The following is a 26,123-nucleotide window of genomic DNA, read 5'->3' as shown; positions in this document are numbered from 1 at the left end:
CAGTGACTCACCACCCTCACAGAAAATAATTTCTTCCTAACATCTAGTCTAAATCTACCCTGTTTGAAACTAAACCCTCATCCTATCACTACACTCCCTGATCAAGAGGCCTTCCCCTTTTTTTCCTGTAAAGTACTGGAAGGCAGTTATAAGGTCTCCTCAGAGCCTTCCATTCTCCAGGCTGAACAACTACAACTTCCTCAGCCTGTGAGAAACTTTACATGCTAATTCATCACCTCACTTTGAACCTACCTTCATTTATTCTTTAATTAATTTAAAACCTTACAACAAAAGCCTGGTGAAAACTAATGTCTCTGGAAACAGGTTCTCAACAGCTCTGCTCTCAGTCCTGTGTTGCAAATAATAAAGCAATGGGGACAAGACTAGACATTAAGTGAGCAAGACTAGATTGCTGTTGTGCTTTGGTTCATGTGCTTTAGTTTCATGTTCTGGACAGGGCCTGTTTAGATGTATTTCAGACTGCCTGTGGCTTGATTCAATTATGTCCTCTCACGTAATTAATTTGCTTCCTATAAGCATAAGAGCACATTGCTGGGAAGGGTGAGTAAGAGGGGAATGTGAAGACAAGTCTCTGCAGCATCGCAGCAGACAGAAAAACAGAGCAGCTCCCGGTCAAAGGATGCAGGCAGGTAGCCAAATCCACACTGACTGCAGATGAAGAGCTGAGATCAAATATCACCTGAGTGGCACACAGGATGAAGTTGCTGGGAGGGTATGAAAGACAACAGATAAGGCAAGGGGTTAGAGTCTGCAGTGTCATGCGGGAGGTGGTAGGGACAGCACAGCTAAGTGAAGTTTTGAACAAACGCTAAGTCCTATGCGCTTGAGGAAGTCAAAGTCTTTTCAGGCCATTGCACATTTTTATGACAAATGAGAAGTTAAAATCCAGGAATCTTTAGTGAACGCTTTGGAAACAGAGGAATGTGTTGCTCAGTTTCACCATCAGGAAACAGAGGAATGTGTTGCTCTGTTTAACCATCATTTGTATCTGGCCCTTCCAAAGACATCCACGTGTGTTAGTTCCCATACAGGTTACAAATACAAGACTGTAAGTTATAGTATTTAAAATTTAGAATAGCAGTGAAGTGAAGTGAAGTGAAGTGAAGTGAAGTATTTCTCTTGGAAGGGACCAACAACGATCATCTAGTCAAACAACCTGACCACTTCCAGGCTGACCAAAAGTTGTAGCATGTTATTAAGGGCACTGTCCAAACACTTTATAAACACTGACAGGCTTGGGGTGTCAGCCATCTCTAGGGAGCCTGTTATAGTGTTTGACCACCCTCTTGGTAAAGAAATGCTTCCCAAAGTCCAGACTACACATCCACTGATGCAGCTTTGAACCATCCCAAAGTGTCCTATCACTGGACTCTTGCCCAGCATCTCCCTCTCTCTCCACTTCTCCTCAGGGAGCTGTGGAGAGCCTCCTTTTCTCCAGCTGGACAAACCTGGAGTCCTTAGCTGATCCTCACAGGACATGCCTTCCTGCTCCTTCATCAGCTTTGTTGCCCTCCTTTGGACACATTCAAGGACCTTCACATCTTTCTTAAATGGTGGGGCCCAAAACTGCACAAAATATACTCAAGATGAGGCCATGCCAACGCTGAATACACAATCACCACACTGACTGGCTGGTTATGCCATGTTTGATGCACTCCAGTTTGGGGTTTACCCTCTGGGCTGCCAGAGCACACAGCTGACTCCTATTGAGCTATCAACCAACACCCCTAGATCGTTTCCTGCAAGCCACTCCAGCCACTCCTCTCTCAGTGTTACTCCACCTGGCATTTGGACTTGTTAAATTCTGTGCCGTTGATGATTGCCCAATACTGGTATTCGTCTAATGTTAAATACTAGCATTTATTAGCACTGAATACTATAGTACTTAAAATCTAAATTGCTCTAATAATGTATATATATGTGTAGAGAGATATATTACATAAATATATGCTATTACACCATTTTATTAAAAGTCCTGTTATTGAATGCATTTTTCAAAGAAAATTTTATGCTCAATTATTCCTCTGGATCCAATTAGCTTTTTATGTCAAGATAAGGAAATTAGACATAGAATGAGAAATAATTATCTTAATCTGAACAAAAGAAAAAGGGAGAATGGAGAAATGACCGTATGGGGAGTTGTGTGATAATTCCTCAGACAATTATGTGTGGTAGTTTAGATGTTTTTGTAGCATATCTATAAAAATTCTTCAAAACACATTACAAATTACAGTATTCTCACTTCTCTTAGCTGTTCTCACAACATTTAAGACACTCCTTCAGTGTGGAGGAGTTGTTTCCCTACCTCATCTCCCAGAGACAGGTGATTGTTTAATTTTGATATTTCAAGCTCTCTTGATTGCAAAATATTAAAGAAACTCATAAATGAAAACTATGAAGTTGGAGTAGCAGAATGTAGATAAATCTTTTTTTAATTATTTTATTATCAACATTTTAATTCTCTTCCTTTCAGATATCTCAAATATGTTACCTTCCTGATGAAGGAAGATCTTGTAGGCAATGAACAGATCTTGTAGGCAAACAACTGCACTTGGATTTATCATATACATGTTTTTTCCAAGGAAAAATATGCAGGAAAGGGAAATAAATATGAATTTTTTAATTTTGGTTCCTCACATTCACAGAATCACAGAAACACAGAATCACAGAAACACAGAATCACCAAATGTTAAGGGTTGGAAGGGACCCCGAGAGATCATCTAGTCCAGCTACACTGTCAAAGCAAGATCACCTACAGTAGGTCACACAATAACGCATCCAGGCAGGTTTAAATGTCTCCTGAAAAGGAGACTCCACAACCTCTCTGGGCAGCCTGTTCCACTATGACTAGTTTCTCTCAATTTTAAGACTCTTTTTCTTTTTTTTTCTCCCCCCACAAGCTGAACTGATGCCCCTCCACAACAATGAATAGCCAAGTATTTATGTAGTAAAAAAATCATCCTTTTCTCCTGTAGAGAGGGTGTGTCAAGGTCGTGACTGGGGCATCTGAAGAAACAGTAGGCAGCTTCAGAGCTACAGAATAGAGCTGTTTATTCTTCACCTGCTCAGTGGTGTGGTCTTGCCCTGGTGGTATTGACTGCAGTGACTGTAGAACTGGGACTCCTTACAGAGAAACGACAGCCTTGTTTGTAAACCAACAGTAGCAACGTGCTTTTCATGTCCTGAGCTATTAAAATATTAATGAACACTATATCTATTAGTAATTCTGGAACAAATAATTGTTGTCACACAAACAGGGCTGGAAAAGTGCTCTCTTTGTCATCCCAATGGATGCAGCTCAATTATTTCAGTTGTGAGCTTCCCACAGCCATGTGCTAGAGTATCTGAATATTGATTTGGCAGAGACAGACCTAGGTCTAGGATATTACTAAGGTGGAGATGGCTGTGAATGATACATATTGTCTCATGTCAGAAGAGGAAGATACTATTTTAACTGAGTAAAATATCTTTTATGAGCAATAGACACATTAATTGAAAAGAGCATTGAGATAAAGTTCCTTTCCTGACACTGTTAACAAATATACCTTCATGGGTTTACTTCTGAGAAATGGCCTTTGACATCATACAGAATGAAAAAGACTGATTTTAGAATCACAGTGTTATCATAACTGAGCAAACAGTGTTCTGGTCAAATATACTGAAAATAATTCACCTTTGGACAAAGAGTAATTCAGGAAAGTTTCAGACAATAACGTAACATTTTTGAAATACTGAAAATTATTCATAAATTACAATGGAATATAAAAGTATATGCAGGTTTGATGATAGTAGTTTCAGCAATGTCTTTGAATGTTTCTTTCTAATTCCAAGCTGAAGGATTCAATGAGTCCAGATGCTGTACTCAGACATCTTTTTCTCTCCCTATATTTCTATCTAATAGAAATAATAACATGTGCCACTGAACCATGCATGCAATTAAGTGCTTAACGACAATATGGCTTTTAGAGTCATTTTACCACTACCTGTACTTTGCTACCTACACAGTTATCTCTTCATTTTACAGACTAAGTGGTTCTTTGTGATAAATTGGCATTGTGTTTTACATCATACCCTTTCCTAAAAGATATGAAAAAACATGGTATGTACATTCATGAGTCTGTTCTTTTCTCCTTACTTCTTTTTGTTTGTTTCTTTTGATCAACAGATATGTTAGGTCAAGAACGAAGCATGACATTGACATGAGAATAGGCATACATTCGGGATCAGTTCTGTGCGGAGTGCTGGGACTTCGAAAGTGGCAGTTTGATGTCTGGTCATGGGATGTGGATATCGCAAACAAACTCGAGTCAGGTGGAATTCCTGGGTAAGGCATTGTGTATCTCCCTCCCAGTCAGAAAACACTGCCAACACAGTACACTGTTAACCTTGCCAACAGATTAACCGTCTTACATTATTTCATCAAATATGATATTTCACAGTTGGCAAGGATTTCTGAGGTCATAGTGAAAAAAGGTGGAAATGGTCAGGTTGCAGAGGCATTGGAAAAGACAAAAATATTTATTTCTCTTTGATACCTATGATTTGCTGAAAAAAGTTAATGGTTGCTTTCAGCCTATATGATACTCAGAAGCAGCCCAAAATTCTCAGTTAGATGTTGACAATTCCTGAATTTTTCCAGGCTTCATTCTCTCATCCTTTGCATTCAAATGCTGCTGTGAGGCACAAGGCTGTAATTTACCTTATTTCATGATGCACAAAGTGTGGGAAGAATTATATGTTCATAGGTCATTACATGAATAGCAAGGTGTTACAAACAGCAAGCTCTCTAGGAAGTATTCTAAATAATTTCATGCTTTGTAGATGTTTTGAGACATTTGTGTCTATATGTAAAAATATTTTTTTTTTTCCATTGAGCTGCCTAGTTTTCCTTTGTCTGAAGTGGCTGATTCGCCTGGAAGATAAAATGTTGTATCTGCCTGACACAGCCTGTTTCTTACGCTGCTTTGAAAGCTGAAAATCTTAAATTTGAATTGACATTAGCACTTGCTGGAATACTCTGTTCACTTTCAGTTCCACCTTCCACTGATGGAAGACACAGCAAAAGATCCTCTAAAACTATTAAATTTTTTGGCCATGAAGCAATAGCAGCAGACAGCTTTATGTGGAAAAAGTCTAAGTGATGCTGTCATCTTAAGTGAGACAGGTTTGAAGTCATCATGTCTGAGTCATGTGCTGTACTCTCTACACACGCATTAGGATCTGTCAGAGCTGTCATGTTCCCAGGAACTTAGAAGGATATTTGCTTTATATTGTATTTGCAAATGCAGGCCCGTTCCACTGTTCACAGAATCACAGAATGTCAGGGGTTAGAAGGGATCTCTAGAGATCATCTAGTCCAGCCCCCCTGCCAGAGGAGGATCACCTACAGCAGGTCACACAGGAACGTGTCCAGGCGGGTTCTGAATGTCTTCAGAGAAGGAGACTCCACAACCTCCCTGGGCAGCCATTGTTAGACTTTTATACTTCTACAGAATCAACAGAAAATTAAATGTAGAGAAAACAATTTTTTTACTCTACATACATCATCAGCATATACAATTGCAGAAAAAAATATTTTTTCCTGCTGCTTCTCGCACATGATACCCCCAGATGACTAAGAAAGGATATGTGCTGCTTTGTTGACATGAGCAAATCAAAAATTTCACCATCGGCACCTGCAAAAAAGTATAGCTTATTGTTGTTAATGAGTGCAAGTAGTAAGGCTATTAATGAATAACGCAGAGAATGCACTGCCTTGCTGCTGATAATATTCCTGGCTAGGTTTCAGTCTGTTGGAGCAGAGCGATTTCCACTCCTGTATATCAGTGTGCCAACAGAACAGACTGCATGTGACAGCAATTCACTAAGTCCCTCAAAACAGTGATTTACATCAGGCATTCCTAGTGTGCAGAGAAGATTTAATAGAGCAGTTAAATTCACTTCAGCCCCTCCTTGTTTCTGCTTGCCACCGGCATTCAGATCCCCCTGCTTGCCATGGTACTAGAGATCATTTCCATTGCTAGGGCCCCACTGCTTTCCTCTGTTTTATTAGAAAAGTTGCCTGGAGGCTATGAAAAGTCCAGCTCTGGAGTGTGAAACAAGAGGAAAGCCAAACCACAACCCTTCTCTGAGCTCACAGCAGAGGGAGGCAGCTCGCCTGTCCCAGGATGGGGAGGATTCCTCCACCCAGCCTGGGAACAGGAGAGAATCATAGAATCAGAGAATCAGGGAAGGGTTTAGGCTGGAAGAGACCTTAAGGATTACCTAGTTCCAACCCCCTTGCCTTGGGCTGGGACATTTTCCACTAAACCAGGTGGCAGGCAGCCTGGCTGCTACGAAAGGAGCCTCTTGGGACCACTGAGAAGAAGCAGTAATTCTGAGATGCAAAAAATGTGTCCACAACACCTGAGAAGGAAACCACAGTGCTACTTCAGAGACACTCTTCTGCCAGGACCATGGTGTCTAATAGTCTTCACCTGGTGTATCTAGGGATTAAGATATGGTATTGAGCTGGCATAAAATAATGGCAATAGGACATTCTTTAATAGCTATAACCCCTTAGGGAGAGTTGGAATACATCTGTCTGAAAAAGGTAAGGGAATCTTTGGAAGCAGGCTGGCCAGCTTTGTGAAACTAGCTTTCAAGTAAAAGGTTCAACACATCTGCCTGGGCAATAAACCAGGTTGACTAGACTTGCCACAAGTGCTCCTGGACAGGCTAGAGACTTGGGCAGAGAGGAACCTAATGAGGTTCAACAAAAGCAAATGTAGTCCTGCACCTTGGGAGGAACAATGCCACGCTCCAATATAGGTTAGGGGTAGACCTGCTGGAAAGCAGCCCCCAGGAGAAGGATCTTGGAGTCCTGGTAGACATTAAGTTAACTATGAGCCAGTAATGTGCCCTTGTTGCCAAATATGCCGATGACATCCTGAGGTGCATTAGGAAGAGTGTGGCAGATAGGTCAAGGAAGGTCATCCTCCCTCTCTATTCTGCCCTGGTGAGGCCACATCTGGAATACTGTGTCCAGTTCTGGGCTCCCCAGTTCAAGAGAGACAGGGAGAGACTGGAGAGAGTCCAGCAGAAAGAAACAAAGATGACTGGGGAACTGGAGCATCTCTCTTACGAGAAAAGGTTGAGAGAGCTGAGGCTATTTAGCCTGGAGAAGACTGAGAGGAGACCTTATCAATGTTTATAAATATCTAAAGGGTCTGTGTAAGGAGGGGTGAAACAGGCTTTTTTCGGTAGTGTCTGATGACAGAACAAGAGGCAACAGGCACAAGGTGAAACACAGGAAGTTTTATCTAAATATGAAGAAAAACTTCTTTACTGTGAAGGTGACTCTGTCACAGGAACAAGCTGCTCAGGGAGGTTCTGGAGTCTCCTTCTCAAGAGATATTCAAAATCTGGCTGGATGCAACCCTGTGTAATGTGCTGTAGGAGACCTTGTTTTAGAGGAGGAGTTGGACAAGATCTCTAGAGGTCCCTTCCAACTCTGATGATTTTGCAATTCTATAAAACTGACCTGATAATTACTTTTCCAGCATGTATTAAAGAAAGGTATCATATAAATCTTTAGATCTGATAGATTTTCAACATTAAGAGAAGTTATACTTTTTGACTTTTTTTTTAATGGAGTCACTGCATTTATTTTCTTGAGTTAGATAAAAGTAGAATGAACATCTCCTCTTGTTGCATTTATAATGCCACATTATAAAGTGTAGTGTGGCCAATATTGTGGATGTGTTTTTGGAGGTGTCTGCAATTTACTTTACATGTAGGAAATTGAAGATTTCTTAAAAGCAGAAATATGAAAGTCTTACTTTTTAAATTTATTTTATTTTTACTTGAACTTCTTTCTGTCCTTCTCAAACAATTATAATCACTGTTAACAAATTCCAAACACCAAACACCTCTACATTTGGTTGAAGACATCCAAGGCCCTAGCATAGTTTTTCAGATTTTAGTTTTTGTGTGTCATTTCCTAAATTCAACTTAACTTTTGCAAAAGGTTTTTGAACTCATCTCTTTGTCTTGCCAGAAATTATCACCTCACTTGCCTTTGTACAGTTTCCTTATTTCCCTAATTAGGTTCAGATGCAATCAGATCAGTCATTTCAGCTGTCTAAGCTACCTCAGAAAGCTGAAGAAAAGTAGAGCTTCACAGAAACTGCTCTAATGAATACCATATATTTTCTTCTCACCATATTTACCTGAAGTGGCAATTTCCATTTGCTCTGCATCGTATTTTACTCAGGAAGGTGTCCCATTAAACTGTGAACAAGGGTATCAGGCGTGAAGATCAAAGGGTTTCACCTGCAACAGGACTTTGTCATTCGTGAGATCCTACTGATATGAACATATTTTGAGAGAATTTGGTCCAAATGAAACTCATGTTTGCTGAATACGCTCTTTAAATTTCTTTATAGAAATTGTCACACACAATAGAAAGTCATATTAAAAATTATGCAGAGTTCATAAACTCCTTCTTACCTATGTATACTAGAGCATAATCAGTGTTTGCTACTTCCTATTTCACTTGCACAGGAGAATTCACATCTCCAAAGCCACTCTGGACTGCCTGAATGGGGATTATAAAGTTGAAGAAGGGCATGGCAAAGAGCGTAATGAATTCTTGAGGAAACATAACATTGAGACTTATTTGATTAAACAACCTGAGGAGAGTTTGTTGACTTTGCCTGAAGACATAGTGAAAGAGGCTGTCAGCTCCTCCGACAGGAGAAACAGTGGAGCAACATTTACTGAAGGATCCTGGAGCCCTGAACTTCCATTTGATAACATAGTGGGAAAACAGAATGTAAGTCAAACTTCCTTTAATGTCATCAAGTACAAATGCATGCTTGAGTGCCTTTCAATAATGGACGCCTCAGAGGAGACAAACTCATCTTTAACCTTTATTTAACATGTACTGTAACAGCAGAGGATTAAACAAATTGGTTCAGGGTAAAAATAAATCATGTATCCAAACTTGGGAAATGCCAGTGGACCAGAGGTTTTTTTTGGTTGGGTTTGTTTTTTTTTTTCTAACTGAAATTAAATACTACACAGCTTAGTTTTAATTGAATCTGTCCATGAAGAAGTAAATTAAAAGTAAAAATGGTGTTACTAAACTAGCTGGGACGTTTAGTCAGAGTGTGTATCTCATTGCACAGCTTCACTGCACTGCCATCAAAGCAAAGGGGTGAGTGAATGGCTGTTTTGCCAGAGGAGAAAGCATAGTTTAAGTTATTGATATATAAGGGAAAGAAAAAAAAAGTATCATCTTAAAAAAACACCTTGTGAAAACAGTTTGTCAATTCTTCACTTCTTTTCTCTTTTTAAATTAAAGATATTAAAAACTTAGAGTCTAAGACAATTAAGATTCACTAGCAGGTGAGTTAGACTCTAAGGTCATGTGTGGCTCAATAGAAATATGAGATAATAACAACTTCTCCAAAAGCACTGCATAGGTAATCACTAACACCCTGGGAACCAGCAGTTCTTGCACAGTCATAAAAAATGCTTTGAGAAATCTGTTTGCTTAGAGGCATTAAAGATGGAAAGGCTAAAATGAGCACAGACACCACACTTTTTACTGCATTTGAAAGATTGATGAGTCTTTACAAAGCAAGGTCAGCTGGAGTTTTCCATTTACCTGAGGGATCTGTAATGACATGATATATCCTTTCTTCTGCTGAACATCCTTAGTCCTACTTGTCTGCACTGTCTGTTGAACTTCAAACGTTGTTGTGTGGGGGTCTTGCTTTGTCTTCTGCTCCTTACAAATCTGCTCAGAAGCAATAAGTCTTCACAATCAATCAGCCCATGGCAGTGTCTTCATCTCTGCAAATTGAACTGGAGCATGTCATAGTCTGCTGTCATATAAAACACCTGTTTTATCCATGTTCTGAACATCGGTGTAGCTGCATGCACACTGCCTTTTAGTATCCTCTGTATTTTGTGGGCCTATCTCTATATTCTCATTTCATTAGGAATAGAGGCATGGGTGCATGCTGCTGTGAATCTTCTGATCTCTCTCTGTTTCTTCTTCTCCCTCTTTAATACATCCCGATTTCTATAGTCAAAAAAATCTATGTGGAGCAGGCTATCATTCCACTGACCAAAAAATTCTGTGTGGAACGGGCTATCATTTTGTTGATCATTTTCTCAGCTAAACCTGATCTTGATACTAATAAATACAAGGTATGAAATAAAGGACTAGAGTTTTTATTCAATTATTGAGAAAGTCCCATGAAAATCATTGAAACAGGGCAGAATTAAACAGCTGGTTTAAACTAGATTTTTGCCTTATGGCAATAAACAATACATTTTTAGAATAAGTTTCTCATTGTTTTTTTTAAGAACTTTGTTTTTTGCTGGAAATGTCTGTAATTTTATTTTACGCAGTTTTACAATAAGCTTTTTGGTGGTGACAAGAGTTTAAAAATCTGCTATTCTGTGTGTGATTCAGTTATTATGTAATTTTCAATTTTAAAGTTAAGACAATAGGCATTACTGCTTATAAATAATGTATTCAAGCTAAAAATCCAGATGATAGATTTAAACTATACTAGAATATAACAGTTTTTTCCAGAGGTGTGTCAGTCTTGGACAGAATGAGCTTTTAATAACATTAATTGTGCAGCCTAAGGGTCACTGGCAGAGCAGATATTGAGAATCCTGATAGCAGCAATGCAATAATGAATCACTTCATATGTTTGAATATTTGCCAATAGCAGTTAAATGAGTTCTTTACCCAATGTAAGCTACCAAAAAAAATTGAGCAACTCTGGTCACATGTATCTTACTTTCAGCTGTAGTTACATTAGGAAGAATATGAAACGGCAAATTCTCTAATGAGTTTGCCAAATTCAAATGCATCAGAATCCATATTTTCTTCCTCAAACTCATTTTCTATGGGCAGCCTAAGTCAGTGAACTGAAGACATGTTGATGTAAGAAACAGAATAACGACTCTGTGTATACACAGTCATAGACATTAACAAAAGCTACAGTACATTCAACACCATGTGCCTTAGCTCTAATAGTGAGATAAGCCAAGAGTGCAAGTGTCTGCTCTAAAATTCAGACCATGTACCATACAGATGAAGTTTTATTGAAACAAGTGTCTGGGCTTCTTTCCTAAAGCAAAGAAAGTTGTGTGGAAGTTATGTTAAGAGAATGAAGGCCTCCTCCTTGAAAATAAATTAATAGCTGATGAATTTGCATTTCTTTGCTGGGCCTTACAAAAGATGTAATTGAAAGTGTAATACGGTCACCGTGTGTGGTGCTGGAGGCACCTGATGAGCCTGTGATGATGTGAATTAGGAGAATAACATGTTAAGATGTCTATGTTTCCTATAAGCATATTTTAGTGGTGGCTGCAATGACTCAACAGTTATCCCAAAAATTATATTTAAAGACTGCAGAGATGACAGACAAGTATCAACGACACTGTGGAATTTGGGTCAAAACCAAGGCACTTGCATTTGTGTATCTACTGATCCTCCCAGGTGTCTCTCTCCCGTGGAGCCCAGCTCCTAAACAGAAAGGTCTGATCCTCCTTGTGGTGATCAAGGGTGCCTGAGACATCACCCATAGACAAGGGACCTATAAACACCTGTGATTGTATGAACTATCAGTTAGAAGCCAGGTCAGAGATACTGATGCCTCAGTGCTAACTAAACACCTGTGGTGAAACATGCTGAGCGAGAGCTTGATTCAGCTGAATGTTGGCTGTTCATAGCAGCCTGAGATACCCTGTCATGCTCCAGCTGGTCCCCACCACCAACCATAGGTCTTGACCCACATCTTCTGGCTCCAGATTGTTGCCCAGGATACCCTGGGGCATCTCAGTTGACCATAACTACATGTGATTGGCCAACTGAAAGTACCCAGAGTGTATATTGGCAGTAATGGAAGCTTAGACACCAAGTACTGAGGCACCTTCACTTAGGTGTCTTCCTCTTGAACCAAACTCTACCCGTATCCTGTCTCTTAGAATATATGACTTTTTATTTCCCTCTTTCCTTCCAACATCTGGTGCTTTCAGTATGAAAACATGATTTAAAGCTTTCCCAGTGTTTCATAAATGGCACTGAGTAAAAATTTCTCTTTTTGTTGAGGTCAGGATTTTTGGACTTGTTGCAAGAAAACTTCACAGGAAGGGAATAAAATCTAGCCACAGACACTAAAATCTAGTCACAGACACCTTTTTTAAATCTCTGTAAAATATCTGTAAAGTTGGAGGATTATTATTTGTTGTGGTAGTGTTTGTTTCTTTTTCTTATTATTCATCTTATCTTTTAGTCACAGATGCAAGTTTTCCTAACAAAAACCTGTATGTGTTCCTGCACGATGAATGGTTACTGTCAGCATCACAAAGTTCAAAAGCCCATTTTACTTACAGTTCACAATTGTGTCTCCCATACAGCTGTTCACAAAACTGTAGGCAAGGTAATAGGGAGAACCAATATTTATTTATATCGGCATAACACGGTCTTAAAATATGCAGAACAAAGAAAGCGATGAAGAGACAAAGTGCGGTTAGAACATATTCTTGGGACAATAATTTGCATTATATTTTTCATTACTGTTATTACTACTTACAGTAAATTAATTGTCTTAAGCATGTGTATGAGTTTGAGGGACAGATGTCGCACAAACTCAAATATGAATTTCCTTGTTATCCTCTGAAAATAAACACAATCTTTGAGTCCATTTTTACACCAATATTACTAGTACCATTGCCATAGTGGTGATATTATGTCATCTTCATCTACCATGAATTGTAAACCACTTCATACCCTCAGCAAGAAGACAGTTCTTCATATTAATCAAATTTTAAAATATAATTTGAAGTAAAATTGACACTTAATGGAATGATTCTAGAAAACTGTCCTTATATAAATAAAATACAGTGCCCAACTAAAACTAGGGGCCTCCTCTACCATCACTTCCAGTGGAGATATCACAATATGAACTAATTCTGAGGAATTAATGCACACAACAGCATCTAGTGAGATCTTGTCCTTTAAGACTCACTTCGCATCTTCTTGTAGGATTTCAGCTACCACAACCTGATAATAACTTTTGTGTATATCTCCTTTTAAAAGAGAGAGAAACACCTAAATTAAAGTAACACCTTAGTGTGTATTAAATCAGGATTTATCCAGTTGACTCAATGGATTCTTGACCTGGAATTTTACTCTAATCTTAGAGTTTCCACCTTAGCTCCAAGGCTAAGGAACGGATTCAAGCATATCTCAAACTTGAGTATAAGAAGAGAAACTTCAATATGAGAAAAATTTCCTTGTCTTTTTTTTTTTTTCTTTTCTCTAAATGTTGATTATACTGATTTCCTGAAGGGAAAATGGGGAGATTTGAATAGAGCAGATAAGTTGAAGTGCTTTCTCTACTAGGTCAGAAGATTCTTGTCCCAATAGGCTTTTCGGCCTATATATTGGGTTATTAAGTTACTCATGAAATGATGGAATATGAGAAAATGAGATTCCATCTGTAATTATGAAGTCCTTGGAATTTATTTTAGGACTGCAGAGAAAGCTGTCAATCGGGGTTTGACGGTGGGTGTCTGAGACTCTTCCTGTATTCTAATATACTGTCCATGATTCATTAAAATGTAATTGCTGACTAGAATATTAACATGAATATGAAATCTCCTTGTGTCATTTCCAGAGAAATATAATGATAAATGTATCTGAAACTCCTGTTCCCAGCCATGCCCATTGGTCCCTGCAAGGACCAATGGGAAAACTTTTCTGAAAGATTGATGTGTTTCTTGTCCACAATAATTCTGAAATGTCTTATCCTGTGATGTATGAAGGTTTATGTCCTTTCCATTCATTAAGATTTCTTAACTCTCAGGAATATCACAGGTAGTAGAGTTTGTTTTTCCATTCAAGTGGGAAAGTGCTGTTTCACTGTGGTTTGTGTCATGAATGATGCCATGAAACTGGACTGAGTTATTCTCTTTATGAAAGCAAACTCTATCTCTTTCCTCAAGGTGAAGCACCCTCCATACTATTTCTGCTAGCTTTCCTTTGCAAAGCTGTGCAAAGGGCTTTTCTTTCTTTTGGTTTGTCAATGAAATACCAAAGCAAAGATGCATTTGAGATAATATAAAATAAAAATATGAATTACAGTTAAATTAAATCATATAACCTAACTGTAATCTAGACTGGCTGAAATATACCAGTAGTGAAGAAGAATTTATTATGTGAAAACTCATGCTGAAGTAATCAAGAATGTCACCTTCTTCACTCCTGCCTAACCAATCTGTTCCTTAACTACACACATCCAGTAAATTTAAGATTCAGAAAAATATCCCTACTCATGCTTTGTGACTTCTGTTTTCTGTAGCTTCTGTTCTTAGTTGTTAGAACACACCATTGAGTTAGATATCCTACTGTGATTTTGGTGTGTACTTCCCTCATGCATGCTCTAATTAATTAACAGAATCTGGAAAGGGGAATGTAAGTCCTAGCTTTCAGTACAGCAGCAAACCTCCTACTCTGTATAAAAGAGGGCATTTAAGTACTTCCCTTAATGTACTGTATGTGTATAGTGGAACAGACTTATTATTTTACACTTCTGTAGATTTCATTGAATGAATTGCATGGAATGCTGTAACGGTTTGCAATGCAACATGATCTAAAACATTGCATTTTTAACCCAAGGGGACCAGCAGGTTTATTCTGTTTGCATGTGCTTTCCCCTAGACTCTGGCTGCCCTAACAAGAAATTCAATAAATCTGCTTCCAAACCATCTTGCACAAGCTTTGCATGTCCAGTCTGGGCCTGAGGAAATTAACAAGCGAATAGAGCACACCATCGACTTACGGAGTGGCGATAAATTGAGAAGAGAGCATATCAAGCCTTTTTCACTGATGTTTAAAGACTCCAGCCTGGAGCATAAGGTAGCTGGGTCTTGGTAGCTGCATTATTCACAACTCGAATTGTAATAAATGTCCACTGAAGTAGACAAGCTGTAGGTTCTAGCTTGCATTGTTTGTTTTTCGTTTCGTTTTTTTCTTTTCGTTTTGTTTCAGTTTTCAGAAGTTAGAGGTCCACCATGATGGAGGTGTTATAATGCTGCAATGATTACATTTCATTGTTGGAAAATGCCTACACTGAGCACCCTCTGCTTCTGAAAACAACAGCCATTTGCTGGTTTTCATTTGCTGCCTAGTACAAACAGTTTTCTGTCAGATGACAGGTTGCTTTGGCAAGAACAGTGATAGAGCATATTAATAAACTGACACTTCTATTCAAAGCATATATCTATATTTATATAGATGCATTTGTTTCATTTAGTCATAGAATCCATCTGATGTCCTCTAGGCGGCTGCTATGTTTATTTCAAGTCAAAACTAATTTGTCAACTTTTTGTTTTAAACATCCTTTTCTAACATCTGCTTCTAAGAGGTAAATATTGTTCTGGTCTTTGCTGCTTCTCAACAGCAGCGTGATCTCACTAATTTCTATTTCAGTCTATAACCAGATGTAAGTTAAAAAAAAAAGGCAACGAGAGAATTTTCTGTGCAAACTGAAGACATGGGATGGGGTTGCACAGATCTCAAGGGATTTCATTAACTTGTATGCTATTACAACGCAGCAACAGCAGGTCTGCCATAGGGTATGCATTTAGAAAAGAAGGAAGAATAACAGGGAACTGCAAACATGAAGGACCACTTCTCCATCATCACTTTAACTTCCAGTGGAAAACTGACTTTTTAACTCACTTATGGGAGACCAGTCCTCAGGTGGTATTAGCGGTGAGAGCTTAATGAAAAACACCGATAAAATAGAAAAAAAAAATGTTTGAAGTATATTTAAGCACTTATTTCACAAGTAATCCTGACGAAAGTAAAATAAAGGCATTTTTTCTTCTTTTTTTTTAAAAAAAAGAAAGAAAAAAGATTCAATTTCCCCATGAGGATTGTTATGACAATGAGACACAAAGTAGAATGCTTAAAGCTGAACCAGCCACAACTGCTTCAACAGAAGATATGAAAATATTTCTTTCAGTGCGGCTAATCGTGCAGAGGTGACAGGGACACAGAGGAAGTGAAATCCAAGATACCTGATATGCTGTGAATTACCATCTAATGGTCCAAAGGTCATGAGTAATCTTGAATCTTTTGAAGGTGCCAGGTTAAAATATAAGGTGAAAAAGTCTAGACAAAACAGCATTTAACCTAGAAGATAGAGGATAGCGTATTAAAATATTTTGATGTGAAAGAGGAGACAGACTGGTCACAAACAACTTGCTGAATGAGCAGAATAGTCAACAGCTTACCTTGTCTTACATTAATATTTGATGAAAATAAGACCTGAACATGGGCTGGAGTAAAGGGACTCGTCACAGATCTTATATTCAGAATATAAAATTTCTTGTCATTCTAAACCTTGCAATTAGCAGCCACAAGGAAAATCTATACAGAAAAGTTAGATACTAATTTAAATGCAATATAAGCAAAAAGGGGAAAAAATCACCCTCTAATCCTTCACATTACGTAAGTCAGATTTTAAATATTAATAACATTTTGCATTGCATCTGTATGACAAAAAGTCTATTTAAAAGTCAATATTTTGAGCAGTTTTGATACATTTCCTTCTCAATATGACATTTTCAATGTCAACCGGTGCTTCAATGCTTAGAAAATGGTGTTTTCATTCAGTATTTCCTTAGATGTTAGTCCTAATCAGTAAGCACAGGCAATACAAACAAAAAATCCTTCCCTTAAAGATGACTGAATCGTCCTTCTGTCCTCTAAATTGGCCTGGTTTTTTAGCATTACACGGGAGTAAAATTTTAAAAAGCATCAGCATTGTTTTACTTGCTCTAGTTTTTCCCTCTTTAACTGCTGGATAGTTGCTGGTCAGCAACCTCCTTGCTTGTATTAAGGGTGCCAGGGCACCAGATCTGTGCTCAGAGAAGGATGGTGTATGCACCAGGATGTAAAAGATAATGTGGATTAAGGAAAGATGAACCACAGCGTCGTCTTCATTACAGGAAGGTGCAATGTCTTGTGGGACAACACAGGAAATGTCTCTTCCCTCTTTGTTTGCCTGTGCACTAATTACTAAGTTTGGTCTGGTAGCCTTAGTGTTAAACCACAGTGTACAGGCAGTCACAGTGGGATAGGGATAGCTCACATGACTGGAATGTGGTAATGGATGGCTACGTGCTTTTCAGGAAAGACAGACTGACAAGGTGTGGTGGTAGAGTTGCTCTCTATGTGGGCAGGAAACTAGAAGGCATTGAGCCTAATCCAGTGGGAGAGGGTGAGAGTGTTGAGAGCTTATGGGCATAAATTAAGGGACATATAAACATGGGAGATATTGTTGTGGGTGTCTACTATAGACCACCTAACCAAGAAGAAATTGTTGATGAGACCTTCTGCAGGCAGCTGGAAGTAGCCTCAAGATCATGTGCTTTGGTGCTTATGGATGACTTCAGTCACCCTGATATTAATAAGAAGGATCACACAGCTAAGCATAATCAGTCCAAAGGGTTCCTGCAGTGTATTAGTGATAAGTTTCTGCTGCAGGTAGTTGAAGAACCAATGAGGAAAGGTGCGATGCTGGACCTTGTATTAACTAACAAAGAAGGTCTGGTTGTGGATGTTAAGGTTAGAGGCAGTCTTGGCTGTAGTGATGTTAGAGTTTAGCATTGTTAGGGAAAAAAAACAGTAGTAAGAATTTATACTCTGGAATTCAAGAGGGCTAACTTCGTCCTCTTCAGAGATATACTTACAAGTATCCCATGGGCTAGGATTCTAGAAGGTAGGGGGGCACAAGAGAGCTGGTCAGCATTCAAACTCTGCCTACACCAGACTCAAGATAAATGCATTCCCTCTAAAAGAAAATCAAGTAGAGGAGGCAGGAGACCTGCATGGTTAGGCAAGGAGCTCCTGGAAAAACTCAAATGGAAGAAGGAAGTTTACAGTAGGTGGAAAAAGGGTCTGGTTAATTGGGAGGATTATAGAAATGCGGCCAGAGTATGTAGAGAATCAACAAGAAAGGCCAAAGCTATCTTGGAATTTAGTCTGGTTAAGGAATTGAAAGAAAACAAGAAAAATCTCTTCAAATACATCAATGAGAAAAGGAAGAGTAGGGAAAAAGTGGGTCCACTGCTAAATGATGCAGGAGATATAACAGAGGATGCAGAGGTGGCAGAATTACTGAATGCCTTCTTCGTCTCAGTCTTTACTCCTAAGGCCAGCCCTCAGGAATTCCAGTCACTGGAAGTAAGGGAGCAAAACTGGAGTGAGGATGACTCTCCACTGGTCAGTGAGGATTTGGTTAGAGAACTATTACAAAAACTGAAAACACACAAATCCATGGGCCCCGATGGGGTGCATTCATGTGTGCTGAGAGAGTTGGCTGGTGTTTTTGCTGAGCCTCTCTCCATCATCTTTGAAAAATCATGGGGAATGGGAGAGGTGCCTGAGAACTGGAAAAGAGCCAGCATAACTCTAGTCTTCAAAAAAGGCAAGAAGGAGGACCCTGGCAACTACAGGCCAGTCAGCCTCACCTCCAAACCTGGGAAGATGATGGAACGGCGCATTCTGCAGGCCACCTCTAATCAATTGGAAGAAAAGAAAGTTATCAGGAGTAGCCAGCATGGATTTACGAAGGGGGAATCTTGCCAGACTAATCTGATATCCTTCTACAAAGGCATGACCAAATAGGCTAATGAAGGGAGAGCAGTGGATGTCATATAACTTGACTTCAGTAAGGATTTTGATGTCCCCAGTAACATCCTTGTAGGTAAACTCAAGAAATGTGGGACAGATGATTGAACTGTCAGGTGGATTGTGAACTGGCTCAGCAACAGAGTTCAGAGGGTTGTGATCAGAGTCAAGTTGGAGGCCTGGGGCCAGTGGTGTTCCCCAGGGATTAGTACTGGATCCAGTTTGGTTCAATATCTTCATCAATGACCTGGATGAGGGGATAGAGTGCACCTTCAGCAAGTTCGCTGATGGTATGAAACTGGGAGGGGTGGCTGACACACAGGAAGGCTGTGCTGCCATCCAACGAGATCTGGACAGGCTGTAGAGCTGGGCAAAGGGGAACCTCAGGAAGTTCAATAAGGACAAGTACAGAGTCCTGCATCTGGGGAGGAGTAATACCAGGTACCAGTACAGATTAGGAGATGTCCTGCTGGAAAGCGGCCCCATGGAGAAAGACCTTGGAGTCCTAGAGTGCAGTAAGTTGTCCACGGGACAGCACCGTGCCCTTGTGGCCAAGAGGGCCAATGAGATTCTGGGGTACATTAAGAAAAGTGTGTCCAGCAGGTCTAGGGAAGTTCTCTTCCCATTCTACTCTGCCCTGCTGAGACCACACCTGGAATACTGTGTCCAATTTTGGACTCCCCAATTCAAGAGAGACAGGGACCTACTGGAGAGAGTCCAATGGCTTGGACATCTCTCCTGTGAAGAGAGACTGAAAGAATTTGGGCTGTTTAGCCTTGAAAAGAAGCGGCTGAGAGGGGATTTTATTAATGTATACAAATATCTGAGGGGTGGGTGTCAAGAGGAAGTTGACAATCTCTTCTCAGTGGTGTCCAGCAATAGAACCAGAAATAATGGGTTCAAGTTAGAAGATAGGAGGTTCCACCTCAACATGAGGAGAAACTTCTTTACTGTGAGGGTGACAGAGCCCTGGCACAGGCTGACCAGGGAGGGTGTTGAGGCTTCTCTGGAGACTTTCAAAATCCACATGGACACGTTCCTGTGTGGCTGCCCTAGGGGATCCTGCTCTGGCAGGGTGGTTGGACTAGATGGTCTCTAGATGTCCCTTCCAACCCCAAACATTCTTTGAGTCTATGAATACTGTGTGAACTGTTTGGCTACAGAAAGTAGCTATTTCCTCCATCTTATAATATTATAACTTTCTTCCTTCTTCAAAAACAAAGTCAGATTTAAATTGGCATCTCATAAAGCGATTTCAGAAGCCTTTTTCCTCTTCTCTCCCCACCCCTAACCTTTCAGTCTAGAATTATGCTTTCTTCTAGTCATTAACATTTTGCAAGTGCTTACATGACCTTCTAAATCAGCATCTTGAGCTGCTCCCTGCAGTGTTCCTGAGCCAGTAGAAAGTATATGTCTCTGGACACACCCTCACTTTCATTTGCTGCCACTCACCTTCTGCTCAGATCAGTGGCAGCTCTGAAGAGGTAGCTCTGGAGTAAAGGTAGCTTCTTCTCTGTACAATCTTGTACCCTCACGGGGCAGATCACCCTCATCTACCATCCTGGGCAAAACAGACTTGACTTTGGGGAAACAAAGTTATTTAGCAATCAAAATCAGAGAAGAGTAATGAGAAATAAAAATAGATATTAAAAATAACACCTTACCCCCACCAAAGTCAGAAAAAACCTCCTCACAACACCAAACAAGACTGAACAATTTACACTCGCAATTCACCCCTCGTTCCTTCCTCACAATTAGAAGAACATAAATTTCCCAAAATCATTCTGCTCTTTAACATTACTCAGGCCACACTTTTGGCCATTATCTCCCAATTACTATCCTTATCTCAAATTCCTTTGTTTCCCAGCCACCACACCAAAGACTGTGGTGGTTTGGCCCTGACTGGATGCTGGGAACTTGCCAAAGACACTCTATCACTCTCCCTTAGATGGACAAGGGAGAGGGAAAATATAGCGAGAGGCCCATGAGTTAGGAAAAGAGCAGTTTAATACAGTAGAAATGCAAAGATCACACATGGAAGCAAAGCCAAACAAAGACTATTCTCTACTTCTCATCAGCATGCACCATGAGCACTGCTGTGGGCTCCTGGCCTCCCATCACCTTGTTCAGTGAGAGTTCTGTTAACACTCTGTGCTTCAAACTGCAGAGAAATGAGTAATCATATCAATCATAAACTGTATTTCTTCCTCCTGCATTAGTAACAGGACTACCATACCATGGGATCATAAATCATTTGGGGTGACTTGAATAGATCTGAAATGTCATGTGGACCTCTGTTTAAGCAGTCTGGGTTCTTCTGTGTTTTTTTCATTGTAAAACAATTGCAGACAGAAAGTTTATGCTAGTAATAAAAGTGTTATTTTGCTTTCTTTAGGGTTTCAGAAGGTTAAACCAAAAAATAAATTCTAGAATCAGCATGTTCAAAACTACAATAGAAGCTAGCACAGCTCCTGGTTTACAATGGTTTAAACAGCCAACATAATGCAACGGTTTAAGTCATTGTTACATCTTCCTGCTCCTTTCTTATCTCATTACTCTATGTCCTTCTTGATGATAGTATAAATGTCAATTCCACAGCAAGCAGTAGTGGTTGCATTAGCATTTCAGTTATCTCCCTGAGGCAATACATATATTTCCACATAAATTTAGTAATACTTCATTTTTCAGAGGATTTGTGCAGGATCCTCACTTGGTATATATTATAGATTCTTTACTCACATGGACTACTCATTACTAACCTGTATTTCACTCATTAGCACTTGATATCTCATTTAGAAACTAACTCACTCTCAATTTTGCTAGAGGGTATTTCTGCAAATAGGATATAGGTAGGAAAGTACTTCTAATGGTAGTATGAAAGTACACTAAGGGTTTCAAAATATGCAGTAGCTCATAAGGAAAATCCAATGCTACAATAGATGATTTCCAATAATTAAAACATATCATCATGATGCTGTAACTTAGTAGCAGTGACCTGGAAATGTCCATATCTTGTACCTTTATAAAGGATGAAGCATAGTAACAGGGCAGGGAATTTCACATGTTGGTAGGTTTTTGTTAAGGAAAGTTTCCAATATAAAGATTTCTAAAAAGTTATTCTAAGTCTCCCTGTGTACTTTTGTTGGGATCATAAATCAGACTGGGCTCAGAGGTGAAGTGTCGATATATTTTCTGTGAGGTGAGCACACCGAAAATATCGAAAGGGTTTTGAATTTCATGGGTTTTCTTAGGTCAAATATTAGACCTAAATATCTGAATTTCTCTGATTCAGAATTTTCCCGTAGTAAGATAAATAGAAATTAAATGAGTAGGAAAGAAATTTTGCCCTTCCCTCATGCTGCATTCTAGCAGACATAGGCCTCACTTCTTTTCTTCAACCCAGAAAGGTCCAGTGGCAAGAAGGTCTGCAAGAAACATGGAGCAAACTCTGGGCCTGTTCAGAATCTTTTCTGTCATTGGTCAACAGCTGGATCTGTGTCTGCCTTTTGGCCTTCTCAGGAGTTCATCCTTCTCTTCTCCATCCTTGGGCTTCCTAATACATATTCTTCTGTCCCTCTATCCCTCCCCTGTACTGCAGAAGCTTTTCCAGTGGAACAAACACCACTGCTCTGAAAAAAAAAAAAAAAAAAGAAAAGGTTGCACTTGTTATACCAAAGGTCATCTGAGTCAAAAAGTAGTAATGAGGGTAAACTCCAAAAAACATTCTCCCCACTGCACAAAAACTTTCTCTAGGTGAATCTATAAAAGTATTATCAGCACTCCCCTTTCAAAGAGGCCTGGGAAAAAAAGAGGAGAAGTGGGGAATAAGCATCATTACTTGGCAGGGGAAACTTTTTCTTACATGAGCTCACTTTCAGCTGGCTGGTCTAGCTGGTAGATGAGCAGTGTCCCCGCAAAGGGACAGGCAAAGTGCTCAAGTCCCATGGAAAGTTGGGTCAGACTTTACTCTGTGATGAGCAAGTGCATGTAGATCCATGTGATGTTGCAGATAATTTCATTGTAGAATAGGTCACATTATGACTATTCCTACCACTCTACACGGCACTCCATACCTATGGAGGAGCCTTGAGCCATAGTCTATCCTTCAATTACTTCTCCAAGTCATTAATGGGCAGACTGCAACAGAAGTGCTATGTATGCCACTGGTGTTTATGCTGCCTTACAGATTTTAACAATTTCTCATCACAATATCATTACTGATTAGACCACAACATTTATCCTTTTGACATAAGGCTCAACACAGAAGGTAATGCCATGTTTGTGTTTCATTCAATTAGTTTGCTATAATTTCTCTAAGGAACAGTTGGGATTTTTTGTTATATTTTAAGGAATGTACCTTTCTTTTTCCCTTTGGCTCTTTGTGTGCTGCAATCAAAAAAACCTCTGATACATTATTTAATCAGACCGATGCAGTTCTGTTTCCCCGCATATGAAATCAAGGTCAGTGCTTCCAGCAGAAAAATGAAGTGGATTTGCCTGTAAGCACTGTCGAAAATCATGTCAAAGTGACACTTCTCCTGCCAACAGTGGACACAGGTATGGACACAGCAGAGGAGAAGTCAAACTGAGGGACGCCAGCAAATAAACCCCTCTCTTACTGATAACAAATGGAAGCAGGAAAGAGAGAAACTCTTTTCCCATTTCAGGATCTTGAGACGGTTTTTGACCAGATGATTATAAGAGAGTTGAAATCCCTACAGAATGTGCATGTAGTGAATCTAGCCTAAGACTGAGTAAGATCTTCCTTCAAAAGCAGATTAGCTATATAATCCAGTTGATGTTTGAACTCTCTCAGTGTATGTTTCCGATACATTTCTTAATCAGTTTTAGCAGCTTTTTATTTTTTCTCGATTACAATGCTTTCTAGGTACATATAACTGCAACTTACCAGATTTCCAAAGTGCTGGAGAAAGATTCTGATATCTCTTCAACTCTGATTTCATTTTGTTCTGTATATGTAACTTTTAGTTACTTCAGAGCTGCAAGAGATTAAATAAAATGGAGTTATTGTTCAGAGGAGGAAAAATGGTTGGGCGAGGCATCTGTGGGATTTTTATTAGGTGAAGAAAATTTAGTGGCATCAGTGTAGGATAAAGAGATTTACAAAAAATATGTCTATGGACCAATCTTCATCTGCTGTAAACAATTGGAGTTTAACTGAATTAACAGTGATAAATACCAGCTGAGGACTTGGGTAACATTTCCACATTAACTAATCCACCATGATTCACCCATGTATCCATTCCTCTTTTGCTTGGTAACTCCCATTAAAGGGGAATCTGCTAGCATTTCCAGTGGCTTGATATGCTGGAGAAAAATACTTTTGCTATAAATCATAATAACCGTGGACTCTCATGGTCTTCTACATAATAACACCTTCATTTTCTCCTTGGAGAATGCCCATATTGCCAAGTTTATGTGGAGCCTCTGTATAAATTAGGATATGGAGGTCATGACCCACATCCCAAATAGTCAGAGAATGTCCCAAACTATGTAAGTTTCTTAAAAAAGAAAAGTAAAAAAAAAAGAAAACAGAATGGCATAAATTTGACAAGCATGGAGACACCTTTGTCACAGCTGACTTCAGTGTTTGTCTTCAGGTGAGGAAACCCATGATTCCTTTGGTGAAGTGTTTTATCAAGATATTTGGTATTTAGTATTCTAGTCAGCAGTGCAAGTCCCTAGTATCTACTTGGGGATTTTTAAGGCAAATGATTTTGAAAAAGAGGCAATCAAGTAAAACAACCTTGTATTGCAAATTACAGAGTTTTGCTGTCTGGATATACTATTTTACCATTTATTTGTTGTGTTTAATCTTCAAAATCAAACTGACTTATTAGCTCTTTCTGTAATTTTACCAAAGTCTCCTATATACATCAGTGTTTATGAAACTACTGCATGGGTTAACAGCTAATCTACTTTTCTGTTTTTCGTTGTTGTTGTTGTTTTTATTCTATTCTAGTATTCTCAAATGCGGGATGAAGTGTTCAAATCAAACTTGGTGTGCGCATTTATTGTTCTTGTATTTATCACCGCTATCCAAAGTTTACTTCCGTCTTCCAGGTAAATATATCTGTTTATCTGAAGGCATTCTTGGGGAAGCAGCAAGATAACATTTCTAGGACTGATGTGGAAATATCTAATAAAATCCACTTGTTCCCCAAAAGCATTTGGAAATATTTTTATCACATTTTTCCTAGTATTAACTGATTTTGCATCACATTATCTGTGGCTGCATGTTTTCATGTGAGACAATAGCATCTACAGGTATTATGTTGTTATGCTTTTAAGCAGAATTCCCACTGAGATAAATGGGAACTTCGGGTTACTAAAGTTTGACATGATATAGCCTGCTGCTTCCAGTGTTGAAGTAAAACATGACCCAGAGTTATAACAGTGCCTCTGTGCTAAGTGATGGGTAATCACCTCAGAAAACAGTTTTACTTCTTACATACTGTATAAGAAAATTGTACTGTTGTGCTTTGTTGCTGGTGTTATGTACTACCCATCTGGGAAAAGCAATCTTGTGCCATTAAGAAGCGAGGAGATGATCGGTAGAGCTTTTCTCGCTACTGCTTTTATCTGGGACTGGTCAAGCAACAACTTCTTATCAAGTTCATAAAAATGTGAGATATCTGAGATTCTTCTCTACATATGTCACACAGTCGAACTCTTTAATTGATGTTTTTGTCCACTATTTAACAGTAAGAACACGCGAGTGTGTGCAAGGACTAAGGTCAGTGTTCTAGCGTCATAGCAGAGCCAGCAGAACATGACTGACACTGAAACATGCACCTTCAGTCTTTGCCAGAGCAAGTGATAAAGTGGAAATGTCCAGATGTGTATAATTCTTGGGTGGTTTCTTACACTCAGATGAACTTTAATTTATGGTTGCCTGTACAATAACCTTGAAAATACAAAATTTGTATAAGAAATAGGACGTTTATTGTGTTACAGTAATGCAGCAATATTTCTTGGATATTTTTTTCCTCTGTATGTGCAAGAAGATTTATGTATCTTATTAATGGAACCTGTTTTCCAGAAAGATTTCTGCTGCTATATCAGTCACTGCTATGCCAGGAAAAAAACCCCGAACAAATCAAACCAAAACAAAACTTTTTTTCTATCTGTGCAGATTCATCTCTGTTAATTCTCATAAGAGTGTAGAGTGCCGTTGGAACTGGGGGAGAGGGAGTCACATAACCACACTGCCTGCAGTTGTAACACTTCCTGGTTTCCAGTCTTGCACAATTGTCTTGTGTTTTTCCCTGCACTGTAGAAATGTTTTCTGGACCTTTTTGTTACTGAATGTTAAAGAGGTTGTAAATATAAATAGGTTCAAACAAAGATTAGATAAATTCTTAGA

General features: G+C 39.1%; 1 protein-coding gene across 1 annotated transcript in view; it reads left to right on the top strand.

Moving 5' to 3' along the window:
* The first annotated feature begins 4,182 nt into the window (after window positions 1-4,182).
* The window catches only part of ADCY8 (adenylate cyclase 8 (brain)), a 54,759-nt gene continuing 32,818 nt past the window's right edge, over window positions 4,183-26,123 (top strand). Inside the window, exons 1-4 of the mRNA XM_009876284.1 lie at window positions 4,183-4,345; window positions 8,566-8,836; window positions 14,756-14,953; window positions 24,720-24,820. Coding sequence (XP_009874586.1) covers window positions 4,221-4,345; window positions 8,566-8,836; window positions 14,756-14,953; window positions 24,720-24,820 — 695 coding nt within the window. The 5' untranslated portion in view covers window positions 4,183-4,220. The remainder of the gene's footprint in view (window positions 4,346-8,565; window positions 8,837-14,755; window positions 14,954-24,719; window positions 24,821-26,123) is intronic.

The sequence above is a fragment of the Apaloderma vittatum genome, unplaced genomic scaffold, assembly GCF_000703405.1.
Source record: "Apaloderma vittatum isolate BGI_N311 unplaced genomic scaffold, ASM70340v1 scaffold2499, whole genome shotgun sequence".
In the NCBI taxonomy this organism is placed as follows: domain Eukaryota; kingdom Metazoa; phylum Chordata; class Aves; order Trogoniformes; family Trogonidae; genus Apaloderma; species Apaloderma vittatum.
This window is presented reverse-complemented; position numbering and strand designations above follow the sequence as displayed.